This window comes from Schistocerca piceifrons, chromosome 2, assembly GCF_021461385.2.
Source record: "Schistocerca piceifrons isolate TAMUIC-IGC-003096 chromosome 2, iqSchPice1.1, whole genome shotgun sequence".
Taxonomy (NCBI): Eukaryota; Metazoa; Arthropoda; class Insecta; order Orthoptera; family Acrididae; genus Schistocerca; species Schistocerca piceifrons.
In genome coordinates this window covers 1,034,639,082-1,034,659,125 of record NC_060139.1, presented here as the reverse complement: position 1 = coordinate 1,034,659,125, position 20,044 = coordinate 1,034,639,082, and the positions used below count along the sequence as shown (strand labels likewise).

Here is a 20,044-nt window from a genome sequence, read left to right as displayed (position 1 = left end):
CCACCTGAAGGTGTGTGGCGGATGGTACCTTGAGTATCTCCATCGGTTCTCCCTCCTATACCAGTCTCGTATAGTTCGTGGAAAGAAGGATTGTCGGTATGTCTCTGTGTGGGCTCTAATCTCTCTGATTTTATCCTCATGGTCTCTTCGCGAGATATACGTAGGAGGGAGCAACACACTGCTTGACTCCTCGGTGAAGGTATGTTCTCGAAACTTCAGCAAAAGCCCGTACCTAGCTACTGAGCGTCTCTCTTGCAGAGTCCTCCACTGGAGTTTATCATCTCCGTAACGCTTTCGCGGTTACTAAGTGATCCTGTAACGAGGCGCGCTGCTCTCCGTTGGATCTTCTCTATCTTTTATCAACCCTCTCCGGTACGGATCCCACACCGGTGAGCAATATTCGAGCAGTGGACGAACAAGTGTACTGTAACCTACTTCCTCTGTTTTCGGACTGCATTTCCTTAGGATTCTTCCAATGAATCTCAGTCTGTCATCTGCTTTACTGACGATTAATTTTAAATGGTCATTCCATTTTAAATCACTCCTAATGCGTAATCTTAGACAATTTATGGAATTAACTTCTTCCAGTTGCTGACCTGCTATATTGTAGCTAAATGATATGGGATCTTTCTTTCTATGTATTCGCAGCACATTACACTTGTCTACATTGAGATTCAATTGCCATTCCCTGCACCATGCGTCAGTTCGCTGCAGATCCTCCTGCATTTCAGTACAATTTTCCATTGTTACAACCTCTCGATATACCACAGCATCATCCTCAAAAAGCCTCAGTGAACTTCCGATCTCACCCACAAGGTCATTTATGTATATTGTGAATAGCAACGGTCCTAAGACACTCCCCTGCGGCACACCTGAAATCATTCTTACTTCGGAAGACTCCTCTCCATGTTAATGTGATTTTGCCTCCCTTACAGGTCTCCAGCGGCAGTTTCGGCTTCACTCTGCTCGCAAACTACACCGTTTGTTTACGAAAATGGACGCGCGTAGAATGACTACGATAGCTCTATTAAAATGCAAATTTCTTCCTTTGTGCATATGCTAGTCACGTTGTTCTGTCTGTAGCACACATAAAAGAAAAATTCAACATCCGTGAACACGTAAAAATACAAAAAGGAAAGATACACACCCAGTCAGTAACGACATCAACTTATAGAAGTTAACAAAATCGAACAAATTTACTCCTGACAGAGCGAACTTATATTTACATAATATGAAATATTACAGAAATTATTTGTATGAAGTTAATGAGAAAATCCCACAAAATTTTAGAAACAGCGAAGGTGGAAAAAATCTGGATACAGGGGGATCGCGAACCCGCTAGCTACTGTTCTCATAACGTGGCGCTCCTATCAACCATGTTAGGCTGAAACTATAAGGCGTGACCTTGTATTTTATGTTACGGTCTTCTGAAGGTTTGAATCGCTGGTATGCCATTTAATTATAACAAATCCAATCAAGGACGACATGTTTGTGATTAATCTTCAACGTGCCATAACACGCGAGTTATAACACTAAAGTAACTAAACACGAAAATTCTGTAACACGTCACTTTATTATAACAAACTGTACCAATAAATTCGCGGTGTGCAGAGATTCAGTGAGCTGGTGCTTAGAAAGAGCGGATATTCAATGGGTGTTAAGTTGTAACATAAAAACCAATAAAATGTGGGCTTCAACTGAACACTATAAATACGATATGGCATCTATTACGTTCTACTGGTGACGCAGAGACCTTCCTACCGTCTTATTGGTTAACTTCACGTGCCACATTGTCGAAATATCGCAGAACTTATTTCGTGTTTCACGTGACGAAATGGCTCCTCAACGTGAAACAGCAAGAAACGACGTCACAAAGCTCGCAGAGCGCCACGTCTGCGTTAGCTGACTCGTCCCTTGTGAGGACGGCGTAACAGCATCCTAAGCCGCACTTCACGATAACAACGCAAGGGAAAAAGTCTCTACCTGCCAGTGGGAGTCAGGCAGAACCAGATAAATTAGAGCTCATACTGAATTTATCATAGTCGCTGTTCCCATGCACCATTCGTGAGTGGAACAGAGAAGAGGGAAAAAAAAAATGATTGTGGTATTAGAGGTACCTACCGCCACACTCCGTAAGGTCGCTTGCGGAGTATAGATGTAGATTTTTCCGTATAAGTCCTATTTATATGACTGCACTTTACTCAAAATTTATCTAGTACATAGATTCCATCCTTGGTATGCGATTCTGGAAGGTATACAAAATACCTACCTGCAGATGCTGTAACTTCGCTGCACTTAGAATGATTTCCAGCCACAAACGATTTTAAGCAGGGATGGTTTAAGATCGCGCGGTGTCCCTATTCAGCAATACGTACATACATTTTTCAAAACGTATTATTTTACTTTCATTTAACATTTTATCCACTAATTAACGAACTAACTGATGTTACGCACCTGGATTTTTGAACCATCATCTCAGCAACTTAAACAACATATAAGATAGGGAGTTGATACTACAAGCTAGCATTCGTTTCCGTTGTTATTCTTTTCTCTTCCCTGTCTTCAACTTCGGTTTCGGCTTCTCCTGGAGGCATTTGAGCGTTCATTTTCCTTTAGCAGATATCTTTATGAGAAATTTTCAGTTCTTGATCTTATTCTACTTATGCAAACCATGCCCCTTTGGTTTTCTTGTCTTTAAAGAACGTTAGTATGCTTCTAGATATCCTTAATGGGCTCATTCGTGTCATAAAAGGCAACCCTTCTTTTCCCAATCTTGTCACTTATTTTTTCCACGTGTTTATACTCGTATAGTTCGTGGCTCTGACTTCTTTTGTACACTATTTTCTTCAATAGGATCTACAATTTTTCTCGAGGTATTTCTTTCTTCGGCCTCAAATTTCTGCATCTGACCTTCCTTGTTCATTCTAAGAGTCTCTGCCGCATACAAAACCTCCGGTATAACAGCAATGGTGTCTAATTTTGGCGTTCAAGGTTATCGATCTCTTATTGTAGATGCCTTTAGTTAGTTGATAGGCCATTTCCGTTTTGGTAATGCGTGATACGAATGCTTCTTTCTCTGATATGTTAGGTTCCATCCACTCAGCTGAGTATTTAAACCTTTTTGTCTGCTTAATTTTTCATGGTCCGACTTAGAGTGGTTCATGGTGTGGGTTCCTGTAGTCATGTCCTAGTTCATGAACCACGGGCAACGAATGAGTGGCCAAGTAAGTGGTCCCGACAGTCGGGATACCAGTTACTTTGGAATAAGGCTGGGCATCTCGGACATATTCTGAGTCGTGGTCACCTTTGTGCTCATACGGCAAAGACTATCAAATCCACCGGTTAGTCCCTCAGCCGTTAGGGGTAAAACCCAATGGGACTCGGGGCAAGTAAGGCTAGCAACCTGCTTCCCTGGTACTTTAAATATGATGCTGGCAACAATCAGAGCAAAATGCCTCGGACCTTTGGAGGTGACGGAGTCCCACCTTTAACTGACAAACCAGGGACTCCTAAGATACGACTTGGCAAACAAATGGTAATGAGATGGGGAGCTATTAATATCAATGGGGGCTACTCTTGGAAGAAGGTAGAGCTGGCAGAGGCTGCAAGTAAGATGGGGCTGGACGTTTTAGCTGTTAGTGACATTCGGGTAAGGGGTGAGAAAGAAGAAGTGGGAGAATACAAGGTCTACTTGTCAGGAGTCAAAGCAGGAATAGCACAATGGGGTGTAGGGCTTTACATCAGGAAAGAAATGGAACCCAGCGTAGTTGCAATAAGGTATGTAAACGAACGACTGATGTGGATAGATTTGACAGTGTCTAGCAAGAAAATTAGGATTGTGTCAGTATATTCGCATTGTGAAGGGACTGATCAAGATAAGATGGATAGTTTTTATGAGGCACTCAGTGATGTAGTTGTTAGACTAAAGGACAAGGACAGTGTCCTGCTCTTGGGTGATTTTAACGCCAGGATTGGAAATCGAACAGAAGGGTATGAAAAGGTTATGGGTAAATTTGGAGAGGATATGGAGGCCAACAGGAACGGGCAGCAACTATTGGATTTCTGTGCCAGTATGGGCTTAGTAATCACAAACTCCTTTTTTAAACATAAGAACATTCACCGGTATACTTGGGAAAGCAGGGGATCCAGATCTGTCATTGACTATATAATAACAGATCAGGAATTCAGGAAGGCTGTGAGGGACACACGTGTATTCAGGGGATTCTTTGATGACACTGATCATTATTTAATCTGCAGTGAAATTGGGATTGCGAGGCCGAAAGTGCAGGAGGTCAGGTCCATATGTAGGAGGATAAGAGTGGAGAAACTTCAGGATAAGGAAATCAGGCACAAGTACATAACAGCGATCTCAGAAAGGTACCAGTTAGTTGAATGTAGTCAATTACAGTCATTGGAAAAGGAATGGACAAGGTACTGGGACACAGTACTAGAAGTGGCTAAAGAATGTCTTGGAACAGTAGTGTGTAAAAGTAGGAGGAAGCAAACAGCTTGGTGGAATGACACAGTCAAGGCAGCCTGTAAAAGGAAAAAGAAGGCGTATAAAAAATGGCTACATACTAGAACTCAGGTAGACAGAGAAAGTTATGTTGAAGAAAGAAACAAAGCCAAACAGATAATTGCAGCATCCAAGAAGAAATCTTGGGAAGACTTTGGAAACAGGTTGGAGACATTGGGTCAAGCTGCTGGAAAACCATTCTGGAGTGTAATTAGCAGTCTTCGAAAGGGAGGTAAGAAGGAAATGACAAGTATTTTGGACAGGTCAGGAAAACTGCTGGTGAATCCTGTGGATGCCTTGGGCAGATGGAGGGAATATTTTGAAGAGTTGCTCAATGTAGGTGAAAATACGATCAGTAATGTTTCAGATTTCGAGGTAGAATGGGATAGGAATGATGATGGAAATAGGATCACGTTTGAGGAAGTGGAGAAAATGGTCAATGGATTGCAGTGCAATAAAGCAGCTGGGGTGGATGAAATTAAGTCGGAACTCATCAAGTACAGTGGAATGTCAGGTCTTAAATGGCTACACAGGATAATTGAAATGGCCTGGGAGTCGGGACAGGTTCCATCAGACTGGACAAAAGCAGTAATCACACCAATCTTTAAACATGGAAACAGAAAAGATTGTAACAACTACAGAGGTATCTCTTTAATCAGCGTTGTGGGTAAAATCTTCTCAGGTATTGTTGAAAGGAAAGTGCGAGTATTAGTTGAGGAGCAATTGGATGAAAATCAGTGTGGGTTTAGGCCTCTTAGAGGTTGTCAGGACCAGATCTTTAGCTTACGACAAATAATGGAGAAGTGTTATGAGTGGAACAGGGAATTGTATCTATGCTTTATAGATCTACAAAAGGCATATGACCGGGTTCCTAGGAGGAAGTTATTGTCTGTTCTACGAGATTATGGAATAGGAGGCAAACTTTTGCAAGCAATTAAAGGTCTTTACATGGATAGTCAGGCAGCAGTTAGAGTTGACGGTAAATTGAGTTCATGGTTCAGAGTAGTTTCAGGGGTAAGACAAGGCTGCAACCTGTCTCCACTGTTGTTCATATTATTTATGGATCATATGTTGTAAACAATAGACTGGCTGGGTGAGATTAAGATATGTGAACACAAAATAAGCAGTCTTGCATATGCGGATGACTTAGTTGTGATGGCAGATTCGACTGAAAGTTTGCAAAGTAATATTTCAGAGCTAGATCAGAAATGTAAGGACTATGGTATGAAGATTAGCATCTCCAAAACGAAAGTAATGTCAGTGGGAAAGAAATATAAACGGATTGAGTGCCAAATAGGAGGAACAAAGTTAGAACAGGTGGACGGTTTCAAGTACTTAGGATGCATATTCTCACAGGATGGCAACATAGTGAAAGAACTGGAAGCGAGGTGTAGCAAGGCTAATGCAGTGAGCGCTCAGCTACGATCTACTCTCTTCTGCAAGAAGGAAGTCAGTACCAAGACTAAGTTATCTGTGCACCATTCAATCTTTCGACCAACTTTGTTCTATGGGAGCGAAAGCTGGGTGGATTCAGGTTACCTTACCAATAAGGTTGAGGTTACGGTTATGGAAGTAGCTAGGATGATTGCAGGTACTAGTAGATGGGAACAATGGCAGGAGGGTGTCCACAATGAGGAAATCAAAGAAAAACTGGAAATGAACTCTATAGATGTAGCAGTCAGGGCGAACAGGCTTAGATGGTGGGGTCATGTTACACGCATGGGAGAAGCGAGGTTACCCAAGAGACTCATGGGTTCAGCAGTAGAGGGTAGGAGGAGTCGGGGCAGACCAAGGAGAAGGTACCTGGATTCGGTTAAGAATGATTTTGAAGTAATAGGTTTAACATCACAAGAGGCACCAATGTTAGCACTGAATAGGGAATCATGGAGGAATTTTATAAGGGGGGCTATGCTCCAGACTGAACGCTGAAAGGCATAATCAGTCTTAAATGATGATGACGACTTTGAGTTCTCTTAGTACTGCGTCTTCTGAAAGGGCCTCTGAGCCCAGCCTTCGCTGCCTGTCTCTTCAGGTGATTAGGGTACTTTCCTACCGTAGCTATTGAATCTGAAAAGATCACTAGATCATCCGCAAAAGCTAGACAGTCAATTGATGTACTGTAGCCGTTCCCTATTTTCTACCATTGAATTATTCATTTCTTTCCACCATTCTCGGACAGCCTCTTCTAAAACACTGTAGAAGAGCAAAGGCGACAATCCAACTCCTTGTACTACTTATCCCAAATACAAAGGGATAAGACATCTCCCCTCTGAACTTCACTTTAGAGGTGGTGTTTATTAGAGTTTGCTTGATAATCGCCTTTTTTTTTGTTACCTATGCCAAACTCTTCAAGGATTTCAGATAGGTTGGTTCGATCGATTTCCCGTTCCTTAGTTTCACGTGTAAAGGGATCGACTTCAGATTCAAAATCTGCTCAGCACATAATCGTCCCTTCCTGAAATAGTCTTGGTATTCCCACGTTTATGGATTCGAGTTGTTGGTCCGACCCATTCTACTGAGCTTTTGGGAGGATCTTTGAAGTTGTTGGGAGGAGACAGACTCCACGGTAGTCTGTCACTTCTTTTCTCCCTTTTCTTACGTAGTGTATGAATTACAGCGGGGGTTCATCCACTTGCACTTTCTTCGCTTTCCCAAGTCTCTTGAGTAGTTGCAGCATGTTTATCAACTGCATTACCCACTGCATGCTTCCACATTTCGGCGACTACTTTATCTTCAACCCGTACTTTGTAGTCCTTCCGTGGTTGATATTCCTGGCTTCTTCCTTCGTAGATGGAGACGACGCTGCGTAGATGTCTGGATTGTTTTCATAAACGAATGCAGTTTCTGGATCCTCACAGCTGTGGAAACATTCAAAATGTCTCCTTGTTAGAATCGGAAATTATCTTCGTCACTGTGGGCTAGTTTCCCCCTTGGTATCTTTGAACTGTAGGCTCGAGGGTTTGTATTCATTTTGCATTTGAATTTTTTTTTTTAATCTTGCTCAATTTGTATCAAATGACTCTTACGAAACGCACGCTTCATCCCGTGGGTGGTTCGTGAAGCAGATTTTCTCATGTTTATGTTGGTCCTGTTCGCTTCATTTCTCTGGCAATTCCATTTCTGCTATCTCAGTTTATTATTATTATTATTATATTATCATTATACAACAAAATTCTATTCTGCCTGTCAGCTTCATTGTTTACAAGTGCTAATATTTATAGTTCCTCTTCGGTAGTGCACTGTCGAACAGTTTAATGTATTTTTAATTGTTTTCATTCTTCCAATTATTGAACTGCAACCACACACCACGTGAGAGGTTAATAAGTACGAAACACTTGGTCACGTTCCACTTTCTTCATATGAAATCCAGTAAAATAATCACTTAGCGAATCACATGTTCACATACTCTTCAAAAGAACTTACTCAACAAATATAGATCTCCCAGGCGTTTTACCACACATATTTTAATGATTACTGAAAGCAAATGTTTATTCTTGGGATAGCCCTTGCAGAGTTTCAAACATTACTCGAGACACTGAAATTACTGTATATCCGTTGTGGATGACGAGCTGCGACTGCGAATTAAATTGACGATTTATCTGGTAATATGCAACCAGTCGCTTTTTCTAGTTTTTTTGATGCGATTTATTCAATCAAAAACACGTTTTCGAATCAGTGCAGGCTCATCAGATGGAGGTGTTACAAGAACATTCTGCGGACCAAGTGCTGATGAGTGCACTGCCTTATGGTATCTATATCAAATCTACTCCTATAACGTACATTATCAAGCTATGTACACAGATATACACAGTATTTAGCTGCAGTTGGTTTTACACTGACTTTCTATGATCTAGCTCCACTTGGTCCACACCATAATGTTCTTGAACACCTCCATCTGGCGATGAGCCTGCAATGGCTCGAAAACGTGTTTTTGGTGGAATAAATCGCACCAATAAACTGGAAAAAGCGACTGGTTGTATATTTATTACCAGATAAATCGCCAACTGAAATTACCCTTTGTAGCTGATTTATTAGCTCTATTTACATAACAAGGAAAAAGAGAATTAGACCGTGCACTCATTGGAACTGACCAGGGTGCTCTTATTCTTGATTTCACTAAGTGGGAAGAGTAAGGAAACCGCTACCATCGGTCGATTAACCAGAGAGCAAAAGTGACACCTGCCCGTCATTGCAGACGCTGACTTGCGCAGATTATCTTGAGGCTCATTATAAGTTATAACAGCTTATGTTAAAGAGTAAAATGCGCCATAATCTAAATTTCAGATCTCTAGGTGGAAGACAATTTTGCACCACACCTACAGTTCGGTGTCACACATTAAAACGCCGAAATACATGGATTGGAAAAACCTAATCTGTTATTAGTGCTGCAAGGTGGGAGCCCTACAACATTTGTCAAGAGAGAATGAGAACACTGTCGTAACTGGATGGATTAAAGGTTAAAGCAAGGCTGGATACTTTACTTAAATATCTTGAAACATGGTAGACGAACATATTACAAATACGCATTGTGCCTCTATTCACGATTAGTGAAAGAAACAAAGACAACCGCAAAAACAGCGCTACCTGAACCAAATCATCACTAACTTTAATTCAAACGAATAGCTGTGAGGTTTTGGCAGTATTATGGTTATCCAACTGTTTCGGCCTATCGTTTGCTGGGAGGGCATACCAACGATGTTAAGCGAACTTTGTTAGGAATATAAGGCAAATTTTCTCTCTCGTCCATAAGCACAGTTCGTAATAACGCACACCAGATTGTGGTGGAATAGAACGTTTAATAAAACCCTTGTGTCAATTTCCAATATGTATAAAGTGCTTTACTTAGATATTGTTTCGAATGTACTCTTCAAATGATCGAAAATTCACACAATTTTACGCCCATAATCTATAATTTCCAGTGCTTTAAAAAATTGCACAATCACGCGCACATGACGCTGCACAGTGTTTTTTCTTGCTTATTTTAATCTCCACATCTGATTCTTGTTAGTGTTACTAAGAAACCGCAACAGCTGTACTGATATACTTGTGTTCGAAAGAACATCAGATTACCTGCAGCTGATCACAAAAATTAGGATAAAAGCTATACCAAATGACAATTGTAAATGAGAACTCACTGGCAACAGCCTCCGCCAGAAATCCCCATAGAGTTGTGCCAGTACCATAAATCAAGTCTAGTTATCTAACGTAATGTTAAAAGGAAACACTGGAACATGACAATCGTGTAAACACTATCGACCGCCTGGCAGAAAATCACGGCGAGCAGTGAGTGCCGACAACTTGGCATGCTCTGTACACCAGATTGTCTGGACACTGTCTCTCCTAGAGAAGTAACCACACTGAATAGCCTCTATAGCGTGCGATTCATCGATTGTGGGCTATCATAACAGATGTCGTTATTTGGAGCCAAACGTGCCAAGATGCCTGAACACTCTAATCGTGTTATCTTGAATTCGGAACAGCTGATGATTGATCTTTCTCGGTAAAATCCGTGCTTGTCCCGTAGCATATGTTATATGTACTACGAGCATTATTCTGAAAGAAAAGAACATTTTGATCTGACGAACGGCTTAACTCTAGCCCCCATCCCCTCGCACAGATTTTATTAGCCGTTGCCGCCAGTACGGCGTTAACGAAGACGTGAAGCTGTCATTTAGCACTTATCTGAGCACTTTTAAAATGTGTGAAAAAATGGGGCATGCTATCAAAATTTGCAGACATAGAACCGAGTTTATGGAAATGTGATAAATATTTGAACTCTAAAATTGTGCATCATGTTTAATGGAACACAAACTAATATTCATAACAATGAACGCTCAGAACGACCTTCAGATGTGACTGACTAAGTGAGACGTTTTTGAACATCCCCTTCGAATGCAGTACTTTGAGCCGACTGATCATCATCATCATCTTGTTGCAAAATTGAACGATTTTTTGGTCGCAAATGACAACGAACTGAAAGAGGACGTTAAAGACTGGTTCAACGACTTCGAAGCAACTGAGTGTGCACAAGGCATACGAAAGTTAGTGGAACGCTAAGAACATTGTTTAAATCTGAATGGTGACTACGTAGAAAAATACCTAAGATATCAAAATTGTCGTAAAACAAGCTTTCTTCCCTTATACTTAATAAAAATGTCTGGTGAAATAAAAGTTCTTTACTTTTAGAATGGCCCTATATGGATAAAGCAAACCGCCTCTGATGTTAGATGAACTAGTAAGCCGAAGTTAGGTGCGTACATAAACTAATAAATAAGGCAGACAACAAAAATTCGTACTTCAAATACGTCAGTTCTGCCCCCGCCTAACTTTTTGACTGCATGAATTGTCCGAATTTGGACTGATTTTTAAGATATTAGAACTCAGGTCTGTTACACCTATGGAATTAATCCATTTCGTCTATAATAGCTCTGTAGTATCCCACAGTTATTAATTTGCACTTTGCAAATCAAACCCACAAGAGCAAGGCATCTTTGTATATCAGGAAACAGTTACCGTAAGATCGCCGGCTGATGATACCCATTTTACATGTTTCGCGTAGGTCCACTGGCTCCCGCCCACTGCTTTCATTTCTGCTTGGTTTGTGGAATGAAGTGTTTCACTCACACATCTTCAGTAACAAATCAACGTACAAAATCAGATTCTGAAAAACTTTTCGCATCAGATCTTCGGTCGGTATCCGGAAAATTGGGCATATGTATATCGCAACGCTTTTAGAAAAAGTGTGTGTGTGTGTGTGTGTGTGTGTGTGTGTTTTCCAGGCTAGCTCTGGAACAGCTGGGGAAATTTAGCCAAAATTTGTTCAAATACAGGTACTGGTAAAAAATTCCGTGGAGTAAAGCACCGTAGCATCCTTTGTGGTGAGTATGGCAACAAGGAAGGGACGGGCCGTCTATAAATAATTGTAATCGGAAACGACTATATTTGTGTCGAATGCACAGCTTTTTTGGAGGCTAGACTTACTAGTAACGAGTCCGGGTAATAGACGTCTAATTTTAGTCGAACAGAACTCTTCGGACTTGTTCAGTTGTTTTTATAAATATTTACCTATTCTCTGTTTTCAGGAAACCCATATTTATACACAGCGCCCGGGGGGATTGGGAGAAGGGTAGTACGGTTTAATCGGATGTCGTGGTGATATGCTTTAGCCAAGCACACAATTTTATTCAGCCAGAAACTCTTATTCGTGACCTTAGCAGCTAAACTAAAAACAACTACGACTGAGTTTAACGTTAAACTGACGTTTCTAAGCTGCTGTTGTACTTTCAAAAACAGGTAAACAAAATTACTGGGATGAATTAGCATATGCGCGCGCAAGATATCAGCTAGTTCTTCACATTAAATATGATGCTCCCTTTCTTCTGATGTGCCTACGGCCAAACGTTCAATACTATCTTATACAATGTGTTGATATTTTCCTCTAAGGTTGCAGTGGAGGGATGTCCCAAAACGTGGATCAGCGTCAAACCTGCATTCAGCTTCTAACTGTTGATCATGATGGAGCAGACTCCTTATAGGTCTCCGGAAACCTCAGACGAATTTCCGCTGGCGATAAACTGACCAGGTCTTTGATGACGCGGTATTCCGAAAACATCCATTTGGACAGAACTGGTGCTGTATGATTAAATGAGTGCAGTAGACACTATCTGCGTTACTACACTACATAGTAAAGCCAACTACACTACATAATAAAGCCAATGACACCAATGGCTTATCTCTCAGGTCAAGTTCTTACCTTGCTCTTCCACAGCCATTAACTTGGCCTTAGAGGCTTCTTGATAATCAAATTTTGCGGAAGGATATACACCTCCTTCTTGCAAAGCCAACACGGCGCTAACCTCTCCCCTCTTCCCCGAAGTTCCATTTGGGACTCTTTGGAAGATCAGTATCTCCGGGATATGTTACAGAAAGCAATCGGTAGCGTCTTCCTAACAAAGCTAGCCTGGTATCCGCCTGGGTGATTTTAGGAAACCAGGGAAAAGCTAGGATGAGCGGTGCGGCGTTGGAACTGAGATCACACAAAATGTGTAAGTGTGAGTCACATATCCTACAATAACAAAGCTTTGATTAAATCATTACAATTTCAATATTCTTATATAAACCTGAGACACGAAGTGGATTCAGTAATGTATAAAATCAGTGATCTCGATTCATTTGTGCGATATTACCAAATTGCCCAGAGCCTGCATAATGGACGGCATATCTAATGCCTAGTTACTTTTCGAATGCCTGTTTACTGAATCGATACCTGATACAAATAAAACTTGTTCATAGGAGCTAAACACAAAAATATGAATGATGGTTAATTTCCTTTTCCTCACAGCAAAAGAATGTCACGGAAATGTTAAAAAACCTAAACCATTGCGCCTCCAACCAAGGCACTTATTTATATCCCAGAATCCGTTTCGATGGAAGATATAATGCAGACAGCTCCTGCAGGGGCACTAAAAGAGAAGATTTGACCAACAGTCAGTTCAAACGATCCGTCCACATATATAACGGGGAATATTGAACGCACAGTACAATGTAAGCGATCTCCACAGTGCACCTTACGGATCTGATTATAATGAGTATAAATTGTGGCACCTCCAACAGTCACTAGTCTGTCCAATGACGATCTATTGGTTCGTATCTCCATATTACGCATTTTTAGTTACCACATCAAATCTCTGGGGTATGAGTGGGCTAGCGAGCACTGTTTGTGGGCGGAATTTAAAGCTTTGTGCTTGCCTTAGATCTGACAGACACGAGAAGTGAACTAGACAGGACTTAAACCAAAGTTCGCCTTAAACAGGGCGCCCGGACCAAGATTCGAGGGATGGCCCACCAATTTGTGATGGAACCACCATCTGCACATTCTTGTTCGCTGTGAATGATCCATTAGGTGTAATCGATTAGCCTAAAGTGATGGGAATAAAGCGACTGATTGAAATAACGAAGTGTTAAAAATTTTCAGGTGTTTGATAAAACAGTCCTAAGTGATCGCACCTAAGGGATGGGCCGAAATATTTGGCAAATTATGGTACGAGACTACATTAAAAACCTGCGACCCTACTGAAACTAACAGTAAACCAGTCCAGTCAGTTCTCTGACTGCTCTTCACGTAAAAGAATGCCGGGACGAGCTAAGCATCGAGCGAAATTTTGACACTCGGTGCATTGGTTTTTTACTTCTCAATGCAGAGCAGCAGTCTTCGTTGAGTCAATGCCGATTTCATATATAGGGAAAGCAACTTTATACTAATAACAGCACTGAAATACTGCAATTATATCTTAAACAATGGAACATCCGATCTGAGATTTATCACTGACAAAAAGATGTTCACAGTTCAGTTACACACGAAAAGGTACCAGGGAAATGCAGCTGTTTACCATTTGTGATAATTTCTAAACTGTTTTATGATGTGGCGAGATGTTCCTTTGGCACATGGACACTCGCTCAGCTAGACAACGGTACTGTAAGACATCAGCTTTATCAAACTTGTTTAATGAACCATGACTGAGTTGATCTTACGTGAAGCACGACCTGACATTGGCAGATGCGTCCCCCTTGCATCCTGGCGAAGGTCGCACTGTCCTTTAACGGAAACTTAAACAACATTACCTTCCCTCTCCTTCAGTTCCATGGTTCTGGACAGTAATGGAAAACACTAAAAAACAGGTGCACGTTAAAGTATCATTCGATCAAATATTTCATTAGATGGTTGCTTCATTGAAGAAGTAAACACGCCTCGGAGCTGGGCGGAATAAACTTAGTAGTGTTCTGGCGAACATTTCTATATTAATCGAATCAAATGCAATGCCAGTTAGCTACCACGTCAAAACTAGGTGAAATATACAGGCGAAGAGAAAAACAGAAAAGATGCAGACCTTACTTTCCCCATTGCGGAGATACAGGAGTACAAGGGTGGTACAGCATTTCGACGGTGATGATCTTTATTATTTCTCTTTCATTATTATTCATGCTATCGCGAGGCACATGATTTCGGCGACACGAAAACGAGAGGAAAAGTATACATTACATAAGTATGAAGTTCAGTGAAATTGTACACATCTTGAAGAGTCAAACTTCTCGTATACATTTAGAAACACAAATTTAAATATTATCTGTTCAGAGCGTGTAAATAATAGTCACTGATTCGATTTCTGCCTCAAGATACCAGGATTTATCTTGTGTGGCTCCAAAGCGAATACTGGGCGGTTCCTTATAACACGTCACTAAGTGTGCTTCCTTCATGACTGTCTAGGCTATATCATTATCCAAACACACAGTTGTTGACAGGACGGCACCATCTTCCACAATTCCACCGCGCGTAGAGCTATGTCCTTGCCTTCGGTAGCAGTAAACCGATAAAAAAAATAAAAACGTTACTGTATTAGGATACGGCACGGGTGTCAGTCAATGGAAACAGTAAAGCAAATTATGAGAAATTATAGGAAAAGTATTTTTTTTGGCGAGACAATGACATATGCTATAACGTAATACCCGACAAAAGTAAATAATATGCAACAACATACGCTACGTTAATTGAGTGGAGATTGTATCTAAAAGAAAATGTAAAGCAGTCACGGCGGATGATGGTGTTTTTGCATTGAAAGTTCTCATTTATCACCATAGATGAGTCAATAAAAAATGTTTACAATTCATATCATTTTTAAAAGTAATATCTACAGAATGAGGATAGTATCTGGAACTGTATTTCCATTTCTTACCTTTCAGTGTGATGAAGTATGGTCTGCTGACCCTCCATCCGAACGACGCACTGGGTTCCCAACTCCAGTTCTGTAAATCGAAGCACATACTGCATTAAGCGTAAGCACAGATGCATACCGTAGAGCTTTATAGCTTGTTCATTTACTGACAACAAACTGACTACTAGAGAAAACCATATTTATCTGACTTTGATGTCTAAATAGGTCGTAATTCTTTTCCATTCTGCTTTACGCTTACAAGTATATGACAAGACAATAATTACGCGAAGCAGCTCATACAATGTTTTGCACATAAAAAACGTCCGAAACTATTTCCAAGCTAACGCGAACGCTCTTCTGTATAAGACGTTATTAAAGACAACCTGCCACTTTGCAAATTTTAATTCCATTGTACCACTAGGAAAAAAAGACCTAAAAAAAAATATTGCGCTTAAATGACATCTACACAAGGAAATGTTTTCACCATTCTAACTTTGATGACATCTGACATTACGGCACACCGAGGATAAACATACCATCTGTGCAAACCTATGGTGTTCTATACTATAAAAAATAGAACATATCAATGTGCGTGAGTTTATATTCTGTAAGATACATACCTCGCCTGTTGAAAGGGCGAACCCTCACCGCAACTTTAATTTTATCAGTTGCCATGATGCTTCACAATAATGAGTACTGGAATAAATTAAACAAAAATATATACACCAAACGACTTTCACTGCGTTTCCCGGAACTTCACATTTTCACCCCATCTCATTTACGGAATGTAATTTACAATTGAACGGCACACGGACACCTCACTACTGCTCACAATGCGCCATCTTGAAACTGAACCTCTGTGAACTCACTTGTCAGAGAGCGAAAAGTGTTTTCTTTTTTTCAACACAGCTAAGTCGACCGTAGATTCGAGCTATCGTTAAGACACAATCATTAGCACACTGTTTCGTCTTAAATGTAATTAATTCACATGTAGTATATAAAAAATAGTTTTAGTACAATTGTGAATTGTTTCTTTTGCCGGAAAAACTTTTTAAATTCAAACACAATTTCATAAACAATTTTAATTTTAACGCTTCTAATCAATAAATTTAAGATTATTACATCATATTAAAATGATTCATAACAGTTTGCGCTATTTTTCTTAAAATATTACTTAATATAGAATGATATTTTATCATTGACAATATGATCATCTTTGACGCAAAGTGTATGATTCTGCAGTTTCTGAAAATGTTTGGGAGTTTTGTTTTGCTTTTGTAGAGCAAGTATATTGTATCAGGTGGAAAAATAAACTTAGCCGACGACATGTCAGGTGCAAAGGAATTGTTTGGATGGGACTTGTTGTATCGTCTTGTAGAAAATACAATAACAAGAAAAGAAGATATTTTAGTTGCTTTAGTACACTGGAAGCTGATTAACTGTGGCTTCAAATGTCTTGGAGTTGGAAATGATGTAAGCTTTTACGTTGTTTTATGAACTAAATACCGAAAACCGATGCATTTAACAAATAAACCACCGAATGTTTTTGCTTCATCACAGCGTATAGATAACTCGTTGTGTCATGTCACAATTTCATGCAGTTGCCGTTGCAAATTTGCCACACTCCCATATTCCCAAAAATCCTCAACATGAGTACGGAGAGATTGTAGTGGTCTTTCATATAATAAATTCATTTTGCAGGCGTGAGTCAGTGTACTATGCTTATAAAGACTGTTATGTGATTGCTTTTAATGCTACATTAGCAAAATTCATACGTTTTTAAGCGTGTGAGATTGCAATTGTAAGCTACGACTCCATAGACCAAGGAGTGCCGGTACTTTATGAACAGATTGCAGAAATGGTATTGATTATGAAGTTTAGCCAGTTTTGTAACACACTGTTGATACGGCACAGTGGCCGGTCAGATATTTACTAAAGAAAAATTAACAGATAGCCGTATGTTTCCAGAAGTTGTTACTTTTATTCACACGACCAGTTTCGGCATATCATTAATGCCATTTCCAGACCCCTGTGCACTCCAGTATAGAGATTTCTTTTTCTATCGTTGACAAACTGAGTTAGTGGTTTGTCTTAAGATGTAAATGCTACTTGTGTATTAAATTTCTATTTGCAAAGTGTTCTTCTGTTTGGAATCAGTGCACAGAGGACTTCTGGAAAATCAGTTAGCTAACATGGCAGCTAATAAAAAAGGGTGAATAAAGCACTTCAGAAAAATTATCAATCTGTGTATACCACAAACTGTTGGCCCTTCATCATTGCATTGGTTTGAAGATGTAGCATCATTCAATCATGGGAATAATGGGCATGTGGAATATTAAGCTGCAATTTTGTGAAATGTACTATCTGACAATAACACTTTCTTACAGCCACTTGGGAGGGATGTAGGCCTAATAGTTGTGATCTATCTTTGAACAGAACATTTCATGATGTATGCGTTCCCATTCATGAGATGGCTTAGCAGAGTGTAGTTTTTATGGCATGCTTCAAGTTTTGTAATACAGACAGTTGTAAAGTATCACTTGGAGGTTGTAGCATTTTGCTTTAGTTGTTGATGAAGAGTTTTTTAAGTTTTAAAACTTGATACTTTTTCTGAAGTGCCTTATTCACCCTTTTTTATTTTTGACACAGGAGAGAGAGTTTAATGATTGTTCAGTTTCTTCATTTCTATTTTAGTGGTTTTACTACATCTAGACAACTGCTTCACTTTTAAATGTGATTGCTTGGGTTATAGTGTGCCAATGAATGAATGGGAGAGAGCCAGAAACGTAATAAGGAATTTAGTTTTCACCATGTTGTGTTTGGAATTTTTCATATCTTTTTCTCCTCCTCCCCCTCCCCTGCCCCCTCCAACCCCTCCTCTTTCTGCCCTCATCCCCTGCCCCTCACCCCCCATCAAGGATTAGGCACTAAGGTTTCTGCATCATAGCTCGTCATCTGATGTGTGTGCAGCCAAGTACAGGGAATTGGCAATGCAAGTTTGCTTACCCTGCACAGCAACCATAATATGGTCTGGGAACACCCCAAACACTGCTAGCTTCTAAACAGGAACAGCCTGACTTGTTCATTTGATTGTGATAAATTAATATTACTATGTTGTTGTTGTGGTCTTCAGTCCTGAGACTGGTTTGATGCAGCTCTCCATGCTACCCTATCCTGTGCAAGCTTCTTCATCTCCCAGTACCTACTGCAACCCACATCCTTCTGAATCTGCTTAGTGTATTCATCTCTTGGTCTCCCTCTATGATTTTTACCCTCCACGCTGCCCTCCAATGCTAAATTTGTGATCCCTTGATGCCTCAGAACATGTCCTACTAACCGGTCCCTTCTTTTTGTCAAGCTGTGCCACATACTCCTCTTCTCCCCAATTATATTCAATACTTCATCATTAGTTATGTGATCTACCCATCTAATCTTCAGCATTCTTCTGTAGCACCGCATTTCGAAAGCTTCTATTCTCTTCTTGTCCAAACTATTTATCGTCCATGTTTCACTTCCATACATGGCTACACTCCATACAAATACTTTCAGAAATGACTTCCTGACACTTATATCTATACTCGATGTTGACAAATTTCTCTTCTTCAGAGCCGGCCGCGGTGGCCATGCGGTTCTAGGCGCTGCAGTCCGGAACCGCGGGACTGCTGCGGTCGCAGGTTTGAATCCTGCCTTGGGAATGGCTGTGTGTGATGTCCTTAGTTTAGTTAGGTTTGAGTAGTTCTAAGTTGTAGGGGACTGATGACCTAAGATGTTAAGTCCCATAGTGCTCAGAGCCATTTGAACCATCTTCTTCAGAAATGCTTTCCCTGTCATTGCCAGTCTACATTTTATATCTTCTCTACTTCGACCATCATCAGTTATTTTGCTCCCCAAATAGCAAAACTTCTTTATTACTTTAAGTGCCTCATTTCCTAATCTAATTCCCTCAGCATCGCCCGACATAATTCGACTACATTCCATTATCCTCGTTTTGCTTTTGTTGATGTTCATCTTATATCCTCCTTTCAAGACACTGTCCATTCCGTTCAACTGCTCTTCCAAGTCCTTTGCTGTCTCTGATAGAATTACAATGTCATCGGTGAACCTCAAAGTTTTTATTTCTTCTCCATCGATTTTAATACCTACTCCAAATTTTTCTTTTGTTTCCTTTACTGCTTGCTCAATATACAGATTGAATAACATCGGGGAGAGGCTACAACCCTGTCTCACTCCCTTCCCAACCACTGCTTCTCTTTCATGACCCTCGACTCTTATAACTGCCATCTGGTTTCTGTACAAATTGTAAATAGCCTTTCGCTCCCTGTATTTTACCCCTGCCACCTTTAGAATTTGAAAGAGAGTATTCCAGTCAACATTGTCAAAAGCTTTCTCTAAGTCTAAGTCTAATATAAGTCGTAAGGTCAGTATTGCCTCACGTGTTCCAATTTTTTCTACGGAATCCAAACTGATCTTCCCCGAGGTCGGCTTCTACTAGTTTTTGCATTCGTCTGTAAAAAATTCGCGCTGGTATTTTGTAGCTGTGACTTATTAAACTGATAGTTCGGTAATTTTCATATCTGTCAACACCTGCTTTCTTTGGGATTGGAATTATTATATTCTTCTTGAAGTCTGAGGGTATTTCGCCTGTCTCATACATCTTGCTCACCAGAAGGTAGAGTTTTGTCAGGACTGGCTCTCCCAAGGCCATCATTAGTTCTAATGGAATGTTGTCTACTCCCGGGGCCTTGTTTCGACTCAGATCTTTCAGTGCTCTGTCAAACTCTTCTCGCAGTGTCGTATCTCCCATTTCATCTTCATCTTC

The 20,044-nt window shown here is 40.3% G+C and overlaps 1 protein-coding gene and 1 long non-coding RNA gene across 3 annotated transcripts in view; one reads left to right on the top strand and one right to left on the bottom strand.

The window, feature by feature from the left end:
* LOC124777423 overlaps window positions 1-16,068 on the bottom strand; it is a 266,478-nt gene extending 250,410 nt beyond the window's left edge. Inside the window, exons 1-3 of one of the 2 annotated variants that reach the window (XR_007015726.1) lie at window positions 15,846-16,068; window positions 15,247-15,316; window positions 14,476-14,864 (exon numbers count right to left, since the gene is read on the bottom strand). This is a non-coding gene — a long non-coding RNA (uncharacterized LOC124777423). Of the gene's footprint in view, window positions 1-14,475; window positions 14,865-15,246; window positions 15,317-15,845 lie in introns of those variants that run through there. The other variant, XR_007015727.1, reaches the window with a different exon arrangement.
* A 391-nt stretch (window positions 16,069-16,459) lies between these two features.
* LOC124776610 (proteasome inhibitor PI31 subunit) overlaps window positions 16,460-20,044 on the top strand; it is an 83,321-nt gene continuing 79,736 nt past the window's right edge. The window contains exon 1 of the mRNA XM_047251683.1: window positions 16,460-16,698. Within this exon, the coding sequence (XP_047107639.1) occupies window positions 16,552-16,698 (147 nt within the window). The 5' untranslated portion in view covers window positions 16,460-16,551. The remainder of the gene's footprint in view (window positions 16,699-20,044) is intronic.